This window comes from Malaclemys terrapin, chromosome 10 (assembly GCF_027887155.1).
Source record: "Malaclemys terrapin pileata isolate rMalTer1 chromosome 10, rMalTer1.hap1, whole genome shotgun sequence".
Lineage (NCBI taxonomy): Eukaryota > Metazoa > Chordata > Testudines > Emydidae > Malaclemys > Malaclemys terrapin.
The window spans coordinates 44,916,444-44,936,200 of record NC_071514.1 but is presented as its reverse complement, the minus strand read 5'-3'; the positions used below and the strand labels follow the sequence as shown (position 1 = coordinate 44,936,200).

General features: G+C 41.9%; 1 protein-coding gene across 11 annotated transcripts in view; it reads right to left on the bottom strand.

Moving 5' to 3' along the window:
* Positions 1-19,757, bottom strand: part of NEO1 (neogenin 1) — a 553,038-nt gene that overhangs the window by 117,391 nt on the left and 415,890 nt on the right. For all 11 annotated transcript variants that reach the window (XM_054041102.1, XM_054041112.1, XM_054041104.1 and 8 more), the window contains exon 9: positions 6,665-6,819. In XM_054041102.1, coding sequence (XP_053897077.1) covers positions 6,665-6,819 — 155 coding nt within the window. The remainder of the gene's footprint in view (positions 1-6,664; positions 6,820-19,757) is intronic.

Here is a 19,757-nt window from a genome sequence, read left to right as displayed (position 1 = left end):
CATTATCATATCCCCCCCTTAATCTCCTCTTTTCCAAATTAAACATATCCAGTTCCTTCAACCTTTGCTCATATGACTTGCATTTCATCCCTTTGACCATCTTTGTCGCTCGCCTCGAGATCCTTTCCAGTTTCTCTACATCCTTTCTATACATTGGACACCAAAACTGGACACAGCACTCCAGCTGAGGCTTAACAAGCACTGAGTAGAGTGGTACTATCACCTCCTGTGACTTGCATGCTATGCCTCTGTTAATGCAAACAAAAATTGCATTTGCTTTTTTTGCAACAGCATTACATTGCTGACTCGGGTTGAGGTTGTGATCCCCACAACTCCCAGATCCTTCTCAGCAGTGCTACTGCTATGCCAGTTTTCCTTGAGGAGGTGTTGCACTATACAGTCAAGAATGAATTCACTTGCTCTGAGGTCCAAGGGGAAGTGAGCAGAAGACTTATTGAGAGTCTCTGGGTGAGGATAACAAGGGAAAAGAACAGTAGCAATGTTATGGTGGGGGTCTATTATAGACCACCAAATCAGGAAGAGGAAGTAGATGAGTCATTCTACAAGTAGGTAACAAGATAACGAACACACATGAGCTAGTATTAATGGAGGGTTTTAACTTTCCCTGATATCTGTTGGAAGACTATTGCAGCAAAACATAATCCTGCAAATCCTACAAATTATTAGCATGTGTAGGGGACAACTTTCCAATTCAGAAATTTGAGGAAACAACCAGGGGGTTACCCATTTTGGATCTAGTTTTGACCAACAGGGATGAATTAGTTGCAAATGTGAAGGTAGTTGGGAACTTGGGAGGATGTGATCGTGATCTGATAGAATTCAAGATCCTATGGAAAGGAGGACATGAGAACAGCAAAACAAGGACACTGAACTTCAGATAGGCAGACTTCAATTGACTCAAAGAAATTGTAGGCAAGGTGCCATGAAAAGACCAATTAGGAAGAAAAGAAGTCAAAAGGGGCTGACAGTTCTTTAAAGATGTAATACTATAGGCTCAATATCAAGCTATTCTGACACAGAGGAAAGATAAGAAGAGCCATGGGAGGCCAATGTGACTGCACAAGGAGCTTTTTAGCTATCTAAAAACCAAAAGGGATACATACAGGAAATGGACGGAAGGTCATGTCACCAAGGAAGTATACATGGGAATAGTAGGAGCATGTAGGGACAAAATCAGGAAAGCCAAGGCCAAGAATGAGTTACAGCTGGCAAGAAATGTTAGAGACAGCAGGAAGAGGTTCTTCAAATATGTCAGACAAAAAAAGAAAGAATAAGCACGCTGTTGGCTTGCTGCTCAATGGAGAAGGTGAGCTGAGAACAGAAGATGATAGGAAGGCAGAGCTTTGCCTCAGTTTTCTCACAAAAAATAACATGACCAGATGACTAGTGAAGTTACCATTGACAATAAATGTAAGGGATACAGACCGGGATAAGAAAAGAACATGTTAGAGATCTTCTGACCAATTTGCCTATTTAGAAACTGGGGGATTAACTCCCTGAAAGAAAACTATTGTCTTCCTCTCATGGATAAAAGTGACCCAGCCAAAATTATAATTAGATCTGCTTACAAAAGTGGAAAGAACTAAATCTGGTTCACTCTGACTGTTTGAATTATTTGGTTATGAATCATTTCATTGAATTAGCACCAACAGCTAAATCCATTCTATGTCTATCTCTAAAAGGGCTTTTCTTATCCTAAGGGAGATTTTCAGTAGACAACTAAATATTTCAAACAAACAATTAAAAATGTATATTAATGCTTCCCAGTTCCTTTGATTCCAATCCATTTGTCTTCTTTACATCTATGTTACTAGAACATTATGGTTGCATGGTTAAAAAATGGTTGCACTCAAAAATCAGTAAACAAAAAATCAAGGACAGACATTATTACAAAACTCTGCCTGCTTGTGCATACACATTATGATACAGTTACACCGTCACAGACTATATTTCAAATACATTATTTTTTCCACAACCTTAGATGCACATTGTGACTCTAAGAGCATTCCAATGCCAGAAGGCAGGGAGCCCCCTGGTATCTAGCAGTGTCTCAGTGTGCCCCAAATCATTCTTGTCATAATCTGTATTTAAAAGGTGTCATGTAAGGTCTGATATGCAAACTGGTAATGCGCTGATCATTAATAGTATTGAGTTGTGTATGCATGGGTGATATATGAAAAATTATAAATATGTGCTGGAAATACATTCTAAAAATGTGTTGGCAGGTAGGGCTTAAGTTACCCACTCTATACAAAGGAACATGTCTCTAATGTAAATTAAGCAAAAAGAGACAATGGAAGTACATTTACATAAAAGGTAAACAAAGCCACCAAACTAGCAAGTTGGGAGATAGCCATACAATTAACACGACAGGGGGAGAAGACTGCAAAAATTAAAATGCATCATCAAGCTGAGCCCCCAGAAGGGCTTCCTGACTGAAAACACAGTTACACTTCGAGGATATAAGCAGAGGACCATATTGATGTCTTTCACCTGAAGAGACAAAGAAACTAGGTGCTTTGAGCTCTGTGGTGAGAAAAACTACTCTGAACAAAAGGTTCTAGTTTCTTAAGTTACGGTTTACTCTTAGAAGCGTATTTTTTTTGTTTAACCATTTCTACCCCAATTCCCTCTACTTGGTATTACTCAACTATCTGCTCTTTGTTAATTTTGGTTTATTACACGATCATCTCGGTGCAGTGTTTCAAGCTGAAGAGTAAAATCCTCAGCCGAACTACCAGGCAAGTGCTATGTAGTCTCTTTAAATGGACCAGAGAACTTGATAAGGTTTGTGAGTGCTGCTGTGCGACAGGCTGAGCACTGCAGAGGAGATGGTCTGGGGGAGACTCGAGGGGCTGTTGCCACCACCCTGGAAGGAGTAACCAGGATGGTGGAAGGCAGGGTGAGGCCATCGTCCTGTAAGGAGGCTGCTGGTGTCAGGATGCTGAGCCACAGCTGCACAGCTCAGAAGCACCCAGGACTACAGGACAGGCAGTGACACAACCCCTTACTGGTCTGAGTGAATACCCAAAGTGTCACACATATATGGGTATCTTGTACTGCTGTCTACTACGCCAGATATGCCAGAATCAATGAAAGTAAGTTATATGAAAAGTAAACCACACTTCCACAGTATACTAGATTAAGTATACAATACCTTAAAAGTGAACATTTACATGTATATACAGGCAAGTATTGTATATAATACATTTGCAGCATCTTATTATGGAAGCATTGGTTGGATGGATCTATAGTTAAGGCTGAGTTGAATTTTGCGCCTGAAGTAGGGATTCACCCACTTTGTTTCATATGACAAATACCATGTATCCCTCCTCAAATTACAGACTTACTCCAATTTACAAATTAATTTAGGAGTTAAAAATAATTTGAAATGGCTCCTTTAAGAAGTTTAGTTCCCTGGGTCAGATTATTTTGGTCCTGAATGGTGTTACAGAATAACAGATTCTTCAAACTTTCCATATTGTGTGCATGTATATAAAGAATTAATACTTGTTTTCCCCATTATTCTTTATAACAAAACAACCTTAACTCTGCTCTAACATGAGGGGGAAAATGAAACTTCTTTCTAACCTGGGACTACAAACATTATAAACTAATCATAACTGTCTGGTCAATTCACTGCAACGCTACAGGATGGAGCTAAGATTTGGGTGCCTTAACTATGTATTTTCATACCTTAGCTGTAAGGATAAGGCCTTTATCTGTAGACATATTGCAATGCCTAAAGTCTAAGGCCTTCATCTGCAGCAGATTAAAAGAGCAGCAGCCATTAGCTGAGAAGCAGAAAGTCACATCCTCACATTCCGTATAATTTACATCAAAACAATGTAATATGAGGCTGTTAAGAAGGACACCCCGTCCTAATGGCACCCACTAGCACCAGATAAAGAAACAGATCTTAAAATGGTTAAAGAAAACTTAATTTGATAGCCTTCTGTCTGTCAAGAAATCACTTATTAATAGTTGTGGTTGTGAAATCCTAATTTCTTTATTGTTTTGTCATTATGGTCCCCAATTCTCTATTGTTTGTCTGTATGAACTCTGTCTGGTTCTTTGATTGTTTCTGTCTGTTACATAATTAATTTTGCTAGGTGTAAATCAATTAAGGTGGTGGGGGAGGATTGGTTAGAAAATTTTGTTACAATATATTAGCATTGGTTAGTAAAATTTTAGTAAATTGATTGGTTAAGGTACAGCTAAGCAGGCCTCAATTTTCACTATATAAACTGGGGTCCAAGAGGAAGTTCTTTGGGAACCAACTCCAGGATACAGCACCAAGAACAGAGCTGCCAGACCTCAACACTCTACCAATGACACTGGGTAGAAACTGAAGTCCCCCAGATGGACCTGATCCTGACTGGCCATCAAGAAATGTTCATCTCTTTTATTGGGAGTAGTGAGCATTGTATGAGTAGCACGTGCATTCTGGGTTTCGGTAATTGTTAATAAATAGAGGTTACATAGGATATTACTGTGTAAGGCTCTTTCACTGGTAAAAGACACCATAAACCTGCAAAAGATTAAGCCCTGACTCGACAGGGAAAGGGTGTTTGCTCTGAGTCCACATGGAAAGGGTGTTTGCCCGAAGCAGGAGTAGAGCCTGGAGCCCTAGGAACTAGGAAAGGGTGGGTGCCTAAATTAAGAGAATTATGCCTTGAGCCCTAGGAACTGAGTAAAGGTGGGTGCGCTAGAGCAGAGGTTCTCAACTGGGGGTCCGTGAGACCTTTCAAGGGGGCCACAGGGCCTAGCGGCTGAAGCCCCGATCCCTGGCACCCTCCCCTCCCCCCCGCGGGGCTGAAGGCCCGATCTCTGGGGCCCCCTCCCCCACAGGGCTGAAGCCTTGATCTCCAGCGCCTGCCCCCCACCCCGCAGGGCTGAAACCAGGGGAGGCAGGGGGCTGAAGCTCCGATCCTAGGCGCCCCCACGGGGCTGAAGCAGGGAGGCACGGGGCTGAATCCTGGAGCCCCTAGCCCTTGTGCTCCCTGTGGGGCAGAAGCCCTGAGCACATGGCAGAATTGGGGAAATGGAGGGCATTGCCTCCCCACAAACTACAGCTCAAGATCAAGGCAGTCCCGGAGGCAATTCCACACCTTCCCCGAGTCCCCCTTGTCTCCTCTCCCCGCCCCCTGACCAGGCCGGAGGCGGGAAGCCGCAGCCGGGCAGTGCGGGACAGCTGCTGCTCTGGCTGGTGCCATGGAGCAGGCAGCTTCAGCATTCCTTCCTCTCCTGCTGGTGCCCCAGGTTGAAGCTGCTCCTCAGCTTCCAGTCCCCTTTGCTCCCACAGAGACAGCTGGTAAGAGCCCCCTGGGTGGGGAGACCCAGCTCCATGGCTGGCAGACCCCTCCGGGACAAGGGACCACAGGGAAGCCCTCCCAGCACACAGCCCCTAATACCCATCTCCCTATACCCTGAGCTACACCCTCCCTGCACCCTGAGTTATCTCCTGTCTGCATGCAGCCCCAGTACCCTTCTCCCTGCACCCTGAGCTACTCCCTGCCTGCACAGCCCCCATACCCCTTTCCCTGCACCCTGACCTACCCCCCTTCCTGCACACAGCCCCAGCTACCCCCTCCCTGCTAGTTGAGCTACCCACTGCATGCACATAGCCCCTAGCGACCACCTCCCTGCACCCTAAGTTGTTTTTAAACTTTTTGAGCTAAGCCCCACACCTTTGAGTTATAATTTTTGGTTGTGTGGCCCTCCCCGAACCCAGACAGGTTGGGTGGCCTGCTGAGGTGAGTCAGGGGGTGGGGGTGATGCTCCCTCCCTAGACCCTGCCATGCGGAGCTGGCTCGAGCCCTGCTGGCCCCTGCCCCCCCAAAATAGAAATCAAACTACGCCTATGCCCAAGGCCCCTGCCCCGAGGCGCCCCCCCCCTTCCAGGCCCTGAAGTTTTTAATAACATGTCAAGGGGGGCTTCAGAGAGAAAAAGGTTGAGAACCCCTACTCTAGAGTGAGAGAGTAACAGAGAATTTTGTGAGGGTAACATAGCATGTTTGACCCTCTTAAGTTTATCCTTAACTCTGAATTTCCTGGGTTTAACACACATATTTCTGGGACAATTACAACATCCCAACAATTACAAGGTTAAGTTACTCAACCTCAACTCCCGGTTAACACTTTTTAAGCTATTTGCAGTGTTACTATAGTCGTGTTAGTCCCAGGATACGAGAGGGACAAGGGGAGTGAAGTAGTATCTTTTATTGGATCAACTTCTCTTGGTGAAAGAGGCAAGCTTTCAAGCTCCATAGAGCTCCTTCTTCAGTTCAGTTTTTATCTGGACATGTTAATTGAAGCAGTCTATATTGTGACAAAATAGAATGTTAATTCAAATATATTAAGAAATTTTAATATTTAATTTCAATTTTTAAGGAACCATATATTACAATATTAAATTTATATTTCCAAATATAAATAATACAGATTAGTTTAATATCATAATATGAGGCAGACTTGAAAAATTCAGTCTAAAGCTATACTAGTAAGATCAGCAAGTGCAACCAGAGCATGAATAGCAACTTATTATGGGAAAAGGCCAGGAGAAGGAAAAGACTGTTTGCAATGGCAGCTGTAGATCTAGGTCAATGAAAGTCAGTAAGAGGTAGAAATGTTCAAGGCTTACCTTCAGGCTGAGTCGCCACCTTCAGTGGTACTGAGCTCTCTCCAGGGCCATGTTTGTTTTGAGCCACAACTCTGAAAACATACACGGTCTCTGGCATCAGGTTTTGGATTGTCACTTGCATCTCTCCAGGACGACTTGTATTTTCAACACGTTCCCTTTAGGAAAGAAAAGATTTGGGCAGGAACGCAAAAGTGAAGATTTATCATTGATTAGTAAAAGGATAGTTTGTACATATCTAACAAGTAATTGATATGATTAATTATATTACATTGATTACACATTAATGTTAATATGCCAAAAGCACTTAAGACAAACAGCTTCCAGTTCTGCAGCTTCATTTTGAACAAACATGGCAAAGAAAAAAAGTTACACAACACCACAATGAGGGGAGGAGGAGGGCACTGTTTTGTTGGATTGTCTTATTCTTCATAACCAGATAATAATTCAACTTGAAAATTTGTCATAGAAGTCCAAAGCCCTGGGAGCAAAATTAAGAACTGTTTAAATTGTTTTGGTTATTAATTCAGAGGGTTTTTTTTAAAGCATCAGTTTACGATTCTCTTTTGAGCTCAAACTTGATTTAGTTCATTCTGATATTTGGACATTTTTTGTAAAATGTTAAGGCTATGTTTGCAGTGTTGTCACTTTCACCAACAGAAGTTGGTCCAGTGAAAGATATGACCTCACCCACCTTGTCTCTGAGAAACAGTACGGCACATAATACCAAGCAGTGATCTTAGACGACCCTTACAATACCTGGCACTAAGAGTCTAGTTGTGGCCAATAGTGTATGTTTAAGTTTAAGATGGAGACTCAATCCTTAACTTTTAAAATTTAACAGATTTTTTCAGTTCATGTCACAACCTCGAAGTAAAACTTCATCCATTTTGATCAGCCCAGCAGCTTGAAAGTTCACATGAGGAAAAGTACTTTGCCAAACTAGACTGAAATGTAGTTTTTAATGACATTTGGCTTTTCTGAGTTTAGCTATAGCTATATATTTGAAAAGCGACATCACTGGGGACACTGACAGTGGGAAGAGCCCATAATCAGACTGTACAACTAGTTTTCCATCTGCTCTAAAACAATTTTATTCAGTCCACGTGGGACCTGAAATGCATAAAGATGTGAGTGGCAGCCTTTAAAACTTATCCAAACTGGCTCAGAGGAGGTAGGTCTATATTATAGTTAATGTGAGGGATGTGTCGAAAGGATTCTTTAGGCACCATCCACACAAACCATTGTTTATAATCACACACTTGAAAATCACTTGCTCCTGATCTTTTAAAATTTCATTTATTTTGACTGCTGTGGATGTGGTGTACGTTAGATAGACTTCAAGAGAATTTTTAATATTTTGCTGGAATTCCTTTTAATTTTTTTTTGGTGACTGGCAAAAGATGCAATACAGTTTAAATCCAGTATGAGGTGTTGGGATTTGTTACAGACCAGCAGATGGAACTAGAGAATAGGATGAGTAACTCCCTAAAACAACATCTATCAGCAACAAGTGGGGGGGGAAAACTCCAGGTAGAGGGGACTTCAATTTGGGAGACGAACGGTGAAGGCCTCATGTAGTCAGTAATAAAACATCTTTAGACTTTTCTAAAAATTATAAATGATAATTTTCTAACAAAAAAGATGTTGCACCAAACATGAAATAGCTCTACTTTGGACATCTTTATGACTGATAAAGATGAATTAATCACTGGACTGGAAGTTGGTAATTGCCTGGGAACCAATGATCATGAGCTGATGACATTCAATATGGGCAAATAGAGGATACCTTCAATCAGTAATATATATACTTGCTGCTTCAAAAGGGCTAGTTTCTCAAAGTTGAGAAAATGATTGGGAGGAAAAATTTAGACAGAAAAATGAGAGTGCAAATTGGGAGTTTTTAAAGAAGAGTTTATTAGATGGTCAAAAAGCCTCAATTTCAAAATCAAGAAAGAGAACAAATTTGGTTAAAAGCCCAGCCACATTTAGCGGAAAAGTGAAGGAAACAATTAGAAGTAAAAAAAAAAAAAAAGCAATATATAAGAAATGGAAAACGGGAGATGTAGAGATAGCAGTTGATATAAATTAGAAGTTCTGAAGTGCAGAAAACTGATAAGAGAAGCTACAGACACCATAGCTGGCAGGGCTACGGACAACAAAGAGTTTTGTTTTGTTTTGTTTTGTTTTTAAGTATATTAGGAACAAAAGAAATTATATCAATGTTACAGGACTATTACTAGACAGAGATTGTGATGAGGTGTGCTCCCCACACTGGCCCTGCAATAGCTGAATTAGGCCAGGTGGGCCCGATCAGCTGGAGGCAGCTAATCTGAGAGAAGCTCACCTGTGAGGGAGCGGCGGGGCTTCCAGAAAACACAGGAAACTGGAAGCAAAGGGGACTGCAGGGAAGGAGTCTGCAGTCACTCCCTGGGAAAAAGGGGGTGGGGCAGCAGAGATGAGTTGTCTAAATTACTCCCTGGGAGGAGGGAGTGAAGAGACTGGCAAACCCAAAGGAGTGGGAAGAGCCAGGAGGGTATGGAAGAAGCTCAGTGAAAGGCAGCAAGGTGCAGGGAATGGATCTTGGTTGCTGTGTAGAGGGTTCCTGAGCTGGAACCCTGAGTAGAGAGTGGGTCTGGGTTCCCCTGCCAACCACTTGAGGAGTGGCACTGTAACACAGTGAAGAAGAAGACTGCCTGAGACTGCTGGAGAGCAGGAACTTTGATACACTCCTCCTCACCTTCCTCTCTTCCCCCCCTCCCCCAAGAAAGGGAAACCACAATAGTGACCTGAGTCACAAAGAGGGCTGAGTCACAAAGAGGACAGCTGTGGCTCCTGAGAGCAAGAGAGGGGCTTCAGAGGAGAAACTGACAGGGTGTAACCGCTGGAAGGGGCATCAGCCTGATTTAGCTAGTCCCCAGAACCACCAGGAGGCAGCACCATCCAGCAGTGAATACAGCAACCCCATTACAGAGATAATGAAATTGTTAATAATGTTGCAAAAAGGCAAACATGTTCAATAAATATTTCTCTTTTGTATTTGGAAAGAAGTAGGACAATGAAATACTTTCCAGTCCAGTAGTAAGTGAGGAAGTTAGACATCATCTACTAGTGAGAATTATTTTATAATCAGCCAGCCCAGATAACTTCCACCCAAGAGCTGTAAAAGAGTTGAACACAGAATGCAGGTCACACGCACAGAAGGGAGGGCTGTATTCTGGAAAGTAGTGATTCCAAAGGATTTAGCAGGCAGAGTGGACAAACAAGTGAACTTGAGCTGCCAGAGTGGTGCTATGGCAAAAATGACTAATGCAATCCTTGGATGTATAAACTGGGGAGTAGGAGTAGGGAGGTGACTTTCTCTCTATATACAGCATTGGTGAGCAGATCTAGTATCCACACTTCAAAAAGGATGTTGAAAAATTGGAGAGGGAGCAGAAAAAAGCCACAAAACTGATTACAGGGCTGGAGAAAATGCCTTACAGTGCGAGATTTAGCTAAATCTTCTTCTTTTATCAAAAACGAGATTAAGAGGTGACTTGATTTAAGTACCTTCATGGGGTTCTAATGGGTTCTACAGAGCGCTTTAATATAGTAGAGCAGAGATGGGCAAACTACAGCCTGCGGGCCACATCCGGCCCGCGGGACTCTCCTGCCCAGCCCCTGAGCTCCTGGCCCAGGAGGCTAGCCCCCGGCCCCTCCCTTGCAGCCTCAGCTAATGGCGCAATGCTTTGGGCAGCGGGGCTGCAAGCTCTTGCCGGGTAGCGCAGCTGCAGAGCTGAAGCCTGATCTGGCACTCTGTGCTGCGCGGTGGTGTGGCTGGCTCCTGCCTGTCCTGGTGCTGTGGGTGACACGGCTGTAGCGCCGCCAGACACCGGTGCTCCAGGCAGTGCGGTAAGGGGGCAGGGAGTGGGGATTGGATAGTGGGCAGCGGAATTCGGAGTGGTGGTCAGGGGCAGGGGGTGTGAATAGGGGTCGGGGCAGTCAGAGGGCTGGGAACAGTGGGGTTGAATAGAGGCAGGGGTCCCGGAGGGGCAGTCAGGAAGGAGAGGAGGGGTTGGATGGGGCGGCAGGGGGCAGTCAGGGGCAGGGGTTCCGGGGGCGGTCAGGAATGAGAGGAGGGGTTGGATGGGGTGGCGGGGGGCAGTTGGGGTGGGGGGACTGGGGGCAGTCAGGGAACGGGGGGGGCCAGATGGGGCAGGAGTCCTGGGGGGGGCGCGTCAGGGGGCAAGAAGCAGGGGGGCTCGGATAGGGGGCGGGGGCTGGGCCACGCCTGGCTGTATGGGGAGGCACAGCCTCCGCTAACCGGCCCTCCATACAATTTTGGAAATTCGATGTGGTCCTCAGGCCAAAAAGTTTGCCCACTCCTATAGTGGGAAAAGGCTGAACAAGAACCAATGTCTGGAAACTTAAGCCAGACAAATCCAAATTAGAAATTAGGCACATTTTTAAATGGCAAGATTGATTAACCACTGGAACAAATTACCAAGGAGAATGATAAATCTCCATCTCGTTATCCTCAAATCAAGGCTGGATGCCTTTCTGGAAGATATGCTTAAGCCTAGCACATGTTATGCTTTAGTCACACATCATTATTGAGCTCAATACATGGGTAACTGGCCTGTTGATACACAGGAGGTAAAACTGGCTGATCAGACCTTTCTGAACATAAGCTCTAGGAAGTGTCACCTGTGTTATCAAAGGAGAACTGATCTTATGTTTATTACTGTTAAAGCAACAAATAATAGACAGTGAAGTAATTTTTAAAAGAGATGTTTTGTAGGAGACCAGGCTAAGGTGCCACATTACCCTGTCCAGAGGATCTGTATACTCTAAGCCAGGGGTTTTCAAACTGGGGGTCGGGACCCCTCAGGGGGTCGCAAGGTTATTACATGGGGGGGTCGCAGGCTGTCAGCCTCCACCCCAAACCCGGCTTTGCCTCCAGCATTTATAATGTTGTTAAATGTATTAAAAAGTGTTTTTAATTTATAAGGGAGGGATCGCATTCAGAGGCTTGCTATGTGAAAGGGGTCACCAGTACAGAAGTTTGAGAACCACTGCTCTAAATGATATAAAAAGGCAAGTAATCTGAGCCACCTCTGGTTGAACTTCAGTATCTTGTCACAATGCTAACCTTTAGTGAGTTGTATTCTAGCTGGGAGAACAGATGATGCATGTCTGAATATTATGGCAACCAGAGGGGATAATGCCCACAAACTCAGCAAACATCAATTAGAGCTACAAAACAGCAGAAAATGTCTCTACAGATACATTCAGTGTGGGAGTATGGTATTGAGGACTGTCTTATCCAGCTCAAAATTGAAAGGAATCGTTAAAACCTAAAAATCACCAGTAGTTATCACCTTTATTTTCAAACACATTTCACTTTTTTCATGTGAATTTTTGGCCAGCTGGGTGTTTTAAAAATATTATTTAAATACTCTGTTTTGTTTGAAAAAGGCAAATTCTTCAAATTAAAATAAGATCAGTATTACAGTAGTAGACATCAGCAACTGCCCCAGTGAGTTAATAAAAGGAAAATGTTAACATTGTGTTAATATCATCCTTTCCCTCTTGATTAGTGCACTTTGTTTAACTCTGCAGTAGAGGGCAGACAATTCTCACACTAATGATTACCTGCAATTAATTCATTTGTGCTGAAGAGGGAGAAACAAAGTTTCTCTCATACAATTTTCCCCTCTTTCTCCGCACTGCCTTCAGGTCTGGTTTATATTATGGAAAGACAGTGCAATTAAACCAGTTTTAAAAAAAGATTTTAAAAAAGTTTCAGCTAGTTCTGTGCCCAACTGGAGACTGGTTTTCAAAACTGTTTTCAAAACCATTTATGCTACCACACTACCACAATATTATGCTCTGCCCCCACTGAGGAAAAACCATGCTTCCTAAAACCAGTTTTTAAAATCAGTTTATAAAAATAGTTTCCCAGCACTGTCTCTTTGGTAGTGTAGAAGGAACCTTAAAAGAACACATGCAACTTAATTTTTAATCGACTATTTTTTTAAAATTTCACTTTGACAGAGTATCCTATTAATATGTTCTGAACTTCAAAAAATACTTTTCTCCTCTTTTGATGTTTATAGAGGTCTTTTCAGCAAGAGAGGAGCTGACTGACTATTCAGTAAAACTGACTGATCCCAAAGTGCTATAAAACTGGAAAAACAGAGAAATAGTTTTTCCCAAATAATTTTTCCAGTTACAGTAGGTACAAAATTTTCAGTTGGCAATGCGATTTTGCAAATTGATGGGGTCCCTTTATAGCCTACATTGTATATAATGATTGGTATTTAAAATACATAGAACAAGTGTAATCGGACGAATGTTGTTCAACAGCTGTGAATATCTCATTGCCATGCAAAATATATCACATTTTATCACCCAAAGGTAAATGTACTCACTAGTTTTACCTAAAAATGTAACACTCAAGTTATTTTGCAAAATTATGAAAATAAAATTCTTGTAATGGAAATGGAACACTTATTAACCAGAAATTTGTTAGGTGGATATGTCAAAGTATTATAATTTTCAGAAATAACAGGGACTGTGCCCTCTATCACAACAGTATGGTAAAAATATGTTGAGATAACACTAAGTGCTGCATAAATCTCTCATTTATACACTTTCTTAGAGAGTCCTGAATACCTTTACGAGCTCCAATGTGTTTAGGTACGCATAATAGGTAACATAACAGATGTCTGATATGAATAACTATATTACCCAACAGAACATTAAGGCTATCCTATCTCACTCTATCTAAATTCTCAGACAAACAGCTTTGTAAAATGGATTTAAGATTGCAAATAGCTATCAATTAATTTAGGAGAAAAAAGGCCTCAAGAGAATATTGTCATTTTCTCAAAAAAAGCTACAAATGCTAGCCTGGAAATTCAAATTTAACGTTACACTTGAAAGAATCCAAACATTAGGAAAGTATTACTGAAACAGCAAAACCACCCTAGCTTTGCCTCATCCCCATTCCCTGCAGACGTATCCATTGTACCCACATGGAGACATTTTGCTGGAGATATTAGGGGGAAAAAGACTATTTGCAGAGTTTGGAATCGGTAGAGTTGAATCCTGGAGTAGAAGGAGTTAGTATTGTCCATGTATTTGGTATATGCAATTTACCCCACTATCTTGTACCATTAGCTACCTAATTTATGGTCCACCTCCTAAGCAGTCTGTAGCCCTGACACAGTGTTTATGCAAAGTTTCACAGTATGAAAAAACACTTCTGCACTTGAAACCTTGTACACACTTTGGGAAACTAACTTGATTTCGGTCCTTTGGAATCTCCTTCCTTAGAAGTTTTTAGGGTCAGGCTTGACAAAGCCCTGGCTGGGATGATTTAGTTGGGGATTGGTCCTGCTTTGAGCAGGGGTTGGACTAGATGACCTCCTGAGGTCCCTTCCAACCCTAATATTCTATGATTCTTAGTGAAGAGACAAAAAGGCGGGTACGACTTAGTGATTTTTAAGGAAGGCAGTACTTTATCTTCCGTGGGTACATTTAATGCCCCGACTATAGCGACATGAAGTCACGTGCCACAATTTAAATGTAAATCCATCAATGCACTTCAGTTTAAATGTAATTCCATCAATGAAAGCAGGTCACTTCTCTATACTGAAGTCACTGATGTGAGATGAAGATGATGGTCATGGTTCGAGGACAAAGTTCTCTCTGGTTTTCAGTTCAGTGATACAGAAGCAGAAAAGATGGCTTCTATAGATTTCTACAATCGTGGGTGTGTGGTTTCAAGTCCAACTATGATAATCCACACAGCCCCTCTTGCCCACATAGCTTCTTCTTTCTGCTTCCAGATCCTACTATTAGAAGAGAAATATTGTACACTGGGGTGGAGGCACTTAAAGATTTAGTGGATTTATCTGGGGAATAGTTCCTAGACCATTAGATAGGCCCCCAACTGCTCACTGCCTCCATCTGGCTCTCTCTGATCACTCACAAATTAGTACAAAATGTGACACAAGGTACTCTACTGCCTTCCCCCTCAAGACAGCTTCCCATATCTATTACCCCCTCACATTGCATCTGTCAGCATTTGGACCATGTGGAATTTATATAATCAAAAACTGCTTTGTAATTATCAGGAGTACTGAAAGCAGACACAATAGCTGTCTGCATAAGTAGTTGCATTGCAACTCCTTGTTTTCAGTTGTTTATTTTCTATAACTTTCAGCTCTCCTTTTTAAACTTATTCTCTGACTGAGAGAAATTGATGAAATGAAAATTGATTCAGCTGCTTTGGAATATGAGGAAAGTGGAAAATATAAGCCCCCCCCCCCTTTTTTTTTGCAACCTCTTTTTGAACAGCTCTACAGATGAAGCAGCTGGTAAGTGAAAGCTGACATTTGGTATGGTATTACTGCTCATGAGGAGTGCCTGAGCATTGCAGTGAAAAATCATGCTCTGATCATGAAAAGTATATTTTGCAGTCTTATCATTAAGCTCATAAAGTGAGCAGCTAAGGTAGGCCAAGCCATATCTATGTGTGGCTCACTTCACTGTACAGAGAAATTCAGTGAAAGTGAATCATTGGTGGATGGGCACTCTGCAGGAACCATCTCATTTGCTGCTCATCTTGTATAAAGTAAAAGCTGCACACACGATTATAGTCTGTCATTTAGGTAGGACAGGGTACTCCAGTGGTGTCCAGACAAACAGTTTCACATTATGGAATTTTTTTCCTACCAGTTTTTCCTCTTTTTCCTGTAGGAATTCTGTTTAAATAGCTATGTGAGAAGAATGTTACGTTTTCACTGTTAGTCACACAGAAGTCAGGAAATGACAATGTTGAGGTTGCAAATACAACTGTCCCTTTATATATACACACTAAGACATAGTCCTTAATTACAGGATCACATACTGTAACAATGAATGGGACTAATAGCAGAGTAAGGTACTACTCAACATGATCAAGGGTATCAGAATTTGTCTCTAAATTGTTAATATACATACTTGGTAGAAAAGACACCTCTCATGACCTGGTTTTCAGAAGTGCTGCAGCACTATTTCCACTGAAGACAAGGTGGGTGAGGTAGTATATTTTATTAGACCAACTTCTATGGTGAGAGAGACAAGCTTTTGAGCCACACAGAGCTCTTCATTTAGGTCAGAAGAGCTCTGTTTGTCTCAAAAGCTTGTCTCTTACACCATCAGAAGTTAGAACATAAGAATGGCCATACTGGGTCAGACCAAAGGTTCATCCAGCCCAGTGTCCTGTCTACCGACAGTGACCAATGCCAGGTGTCCCAGAGGGAGTGAACCTAACAGGTAATGATCAAGTGATCTCTCTCCTGCCATCCATCTCCACCCTCTGACAAACAGAGGTTAGGGACACCATTCCTTACACATCCTGGCTAATAGCCATTAATGGACTTAACCTTTATGAATTTATCTAGTTTTCTTTTAAACCCTGTTACAGTCCTAACCTTCACAACCTCCTCAGGCAAGGAGTTCCACAGGTTGACTGTGCGCTGTGTGAAGAAGAGCTTCCTTTTATTTGTTTTAAACTTGCTGCCCATTACTTTCATTTGGTGGCCCCTAGTTCTTATATTATGGGAACAAGTAAATAACTTTTTCCACACCACTCATGATTTTATATACTTCTATCATATCCGCCCTTAGTCTCCTCTTTTCCAAGATGGAAAGTCCTAGCCTCTTTAATCTCTCCTCATATGGGACCCATTCCAAACCCCTAATTATTTTAGTTACCCTTCTCTAAAGGTGGTCCAATAAAACCTATTACCTCACCCACCTTGTCTCTCTAATATCCTGGGACTGACACGGCTACAACTACACTGTGTATTTCCACTGAAGTCATTCCAACACCTTTAAAAGTCAAATCATAAAGCAAAGATATATTGGTTCATTATGATTTTGAAAACAGTACAAGTATTAAAAAATTATACATGTGCACTTAAAACTTAAGAAAAAATGTAAGATATTGTTTTATTCAACAAATAGAAAGTGATCATGTGATTAAAGACTGTTTCATAACAGATATGCAAGAGGGGACAGAGTTACCTTTTCACATGCAACCTTAACATTGGGATTTCATAATTTCTGAGTAATTAACTATGTAATTGTAACATTCGCTTAACATTTTAAAAATTGGATTAACAAACAATTCTGCAACAAACCCATAAAACTAGTCAAATAAGTCAGTCCGCATCAAAAAGTTTAATGGAATACCCATTGTCAACTTCACCATTCTTCTGTCTGAATTTTTTTTTAGACTACTATTGTTAGAATATCTAAGATTAGTGTGACAGAGTTTCAAGAAATAATTCTCCCAATTTTTCAGTTTATTTTGTGCATAATCAGTTTCCCTTGTTCGTTTGAATCTTTCCCCGCAACAATGGACAGAAAAAACATTTAAACCTGAAAATGTAATTGCAAGTCACAAAAAAAATGACCAAGGGACTCAGTAACAAACTAATAACTGAAATTAGCTTTAGCTAAGAATTTTAATTTTTTTTTAGTGTGTATTGTATTTTAGAATAGAGATGGTCTCATAACCCACCTTACATAGAAAAGAAAAGTACCTTAAGGCTGTGAAATTCAAAGGGTATTAAGGGGAATTCAATGGAAGCGGGGTGTGTGATTCCCTAGGTCTCTCTGAACATCCCAGCCTTAGTGCATGTTTGCTATCTTTCATTGCAACATTGGAAGTGGAAATATGGAGGAGCTAGTACTATGTGACCAATCTGCTTTCTGAACACCATCAGCAGTCCATGCATCTCAGCTTGAGAACTTCTGTTCTTATTCGTTGTTTAAAAAAAAATTGATTAGATATGAGAGCATCCCATTTGTTGCCTCATATCTCCCAAATACCTTTTAGAATCCTATCACAGGATTTGTTTGTGAAATTTCAAGTAGATTGGTTTAGGTAAAGTGAAGTTAGTGACGGTATGCATGACAAGAGTCAAGCTTTGACTGGAGGACTAGCTTCAGGCTCTGAATTGAAGATTAGTTTCATTTTTAACTAATATAATCCTCTAATAAACAATCTGGGTCCAGATCTGATGCATCCAAGGGTGCTGAGGGAGTTGGCTGATATGACTTCAGAGCCATTGGCCATTATCTTTGAAAATTCGTGGTGATCGGGGGAGGTCCCAGACAATTGGAAAAAGACAAATATAGTGCTCATATTTTAAAAAGGGAAGAAAGAGAACCCCGGGGAACTACAGACCAGTCAGCCTCACTTCAGTCCCTGGCAAAATCATGGAGCAGGTCCTCAAGGAATCCATTTTGAAGCACTTGGAGAAGAGAAAGGTGATCAGGACAGTCAACATGGATTCACCAAGGGCAAGTCATGCCTGACCAACTTGATTGCCTTTTATGATGAGATAACTGGCTCTGTGGATATGGGGAAAGTGGTGGATGTGATATATCTTGACTTTAGCAAAGCTTTTGACATGGTCTTCCACAGTATTCTTGCCAGCAAGTTAAAAAAGTATGGATTGGATGAATGGACTATAAGGTGGACAGAAAGCTGGCTATATTGTCAGACTCAACATATAGTGAACAACGGCTCAATGTCTAGTTGGCAGCCAGTATCAAGCGGAGTGCCCCAAGGGTCAGTCCTGGGGCCGGTTTTGTTCAACATCTTTATTAATGATCTGGATGATGGGATTAATTGAACTCTCAGCAAGTTCACAGATGATACGAAGCTGGGGAGAGAGGTAGATATGTTGGAGGGTAGCGATAGGGTCTAGAGTAACCTAGACAAATTGGAGGATTGGTCCAAAAGAAATCTGATGAGGTTCAACAAGGATAAGTGCAGAGTCCTGCACTTAGGAAGGAAGAATCCCATGCATCACTACAGGTTGGGGACCGACTGGATAAGCAACAATTCTGCAGAAAAGGACCTAGGGATTACAGTGGATGAGAAGCTGGATATGAGTCAGCAGTGTGTCCTCGTTGCCAAGAAGGCCAACGGCATATTGGGCTGTATTAGTAGGAGCATTGCCAGCAGATCGAGGGAAGTGGTTATTCCCCTCTATTCAACACTGGTGAGCCCGCATCTGGAGTGTTGCATCCTACAGAAGGGATGTGGACATATTGGAGAGAGTCGAGTGGAAGGCAATGGAAATGTTATTATGGGGTTGGGGCACATGACTTAGGAGGGGAGGTCTGAGGGAACTGGGCTTATTTAGTCTGCAGAAGAGAACAGTGAGGCAGGGTTCCAAAGAGAATGGAGTTAGGCTGTTCTCAGTGATGGCAGATGACAGAACAAGAAGCAATCGTCTCAAATTGCAGTAAGGGAGGTCTAGGTTGGATATTAGGAAACACTATTTCACTAGGACGGTGGTGAAGCACTGGAATGGGTTACCTAAGGAGGTGGTGGAATCTCCATCCTTAGAGGTTTTTAAGGCCCGGCTTGACTAAGCCTTGGCTGGGATGATTTAATTGGTGTTGGTCCTGCGTTGAGCAGCGGATTGGACTAGATGACCTCCTGAGGTCTCTTCCAACCCTAATAGTCTATGATTCTATGACTCCATGAATTGTTTGCTTAATTAAGTTCAATAGAATCAAAATTCAGCCTAACCTGGATAAACACTGGCAACTTGTCAGGTCATGCCTAATTTGAATATGATAAGGCAGATAGCAACCACTCTCGTTTTTAACGAGAAGGCATAGCATTTAGAAAAGATGATTGTCATATCTTACTTTTAATCTAGTTCATTACATTTTCTTTTAGCTTCTTATTTAAGTTACACAAAATTTTCTAGCCATAGGTACACAGATCTCCAGGGCCAGCTTTCATCTCAGGATCTCAACACTTTACAAATGTTAAATTACATAACACCCTTCTAAAGTAGGTAAACATTATTATCTTTATTTGGCAGAAAAATACACTTATACAAAGAGATTAGCAGCAGAGTCTGCAGGAATGCTGACTGGGGCTGTGTCCACCTCACATGAGATATGTTTACACTGCAATAAAACACCCAGGGCTGGCCTGTCAGCTGACTCAGGCTCATGGGACCCAACTTGTGGGGCTATAACATTGCAATGTAGATAAAGGCTTGGGCTGGAGCCTGGGATCTGAGAC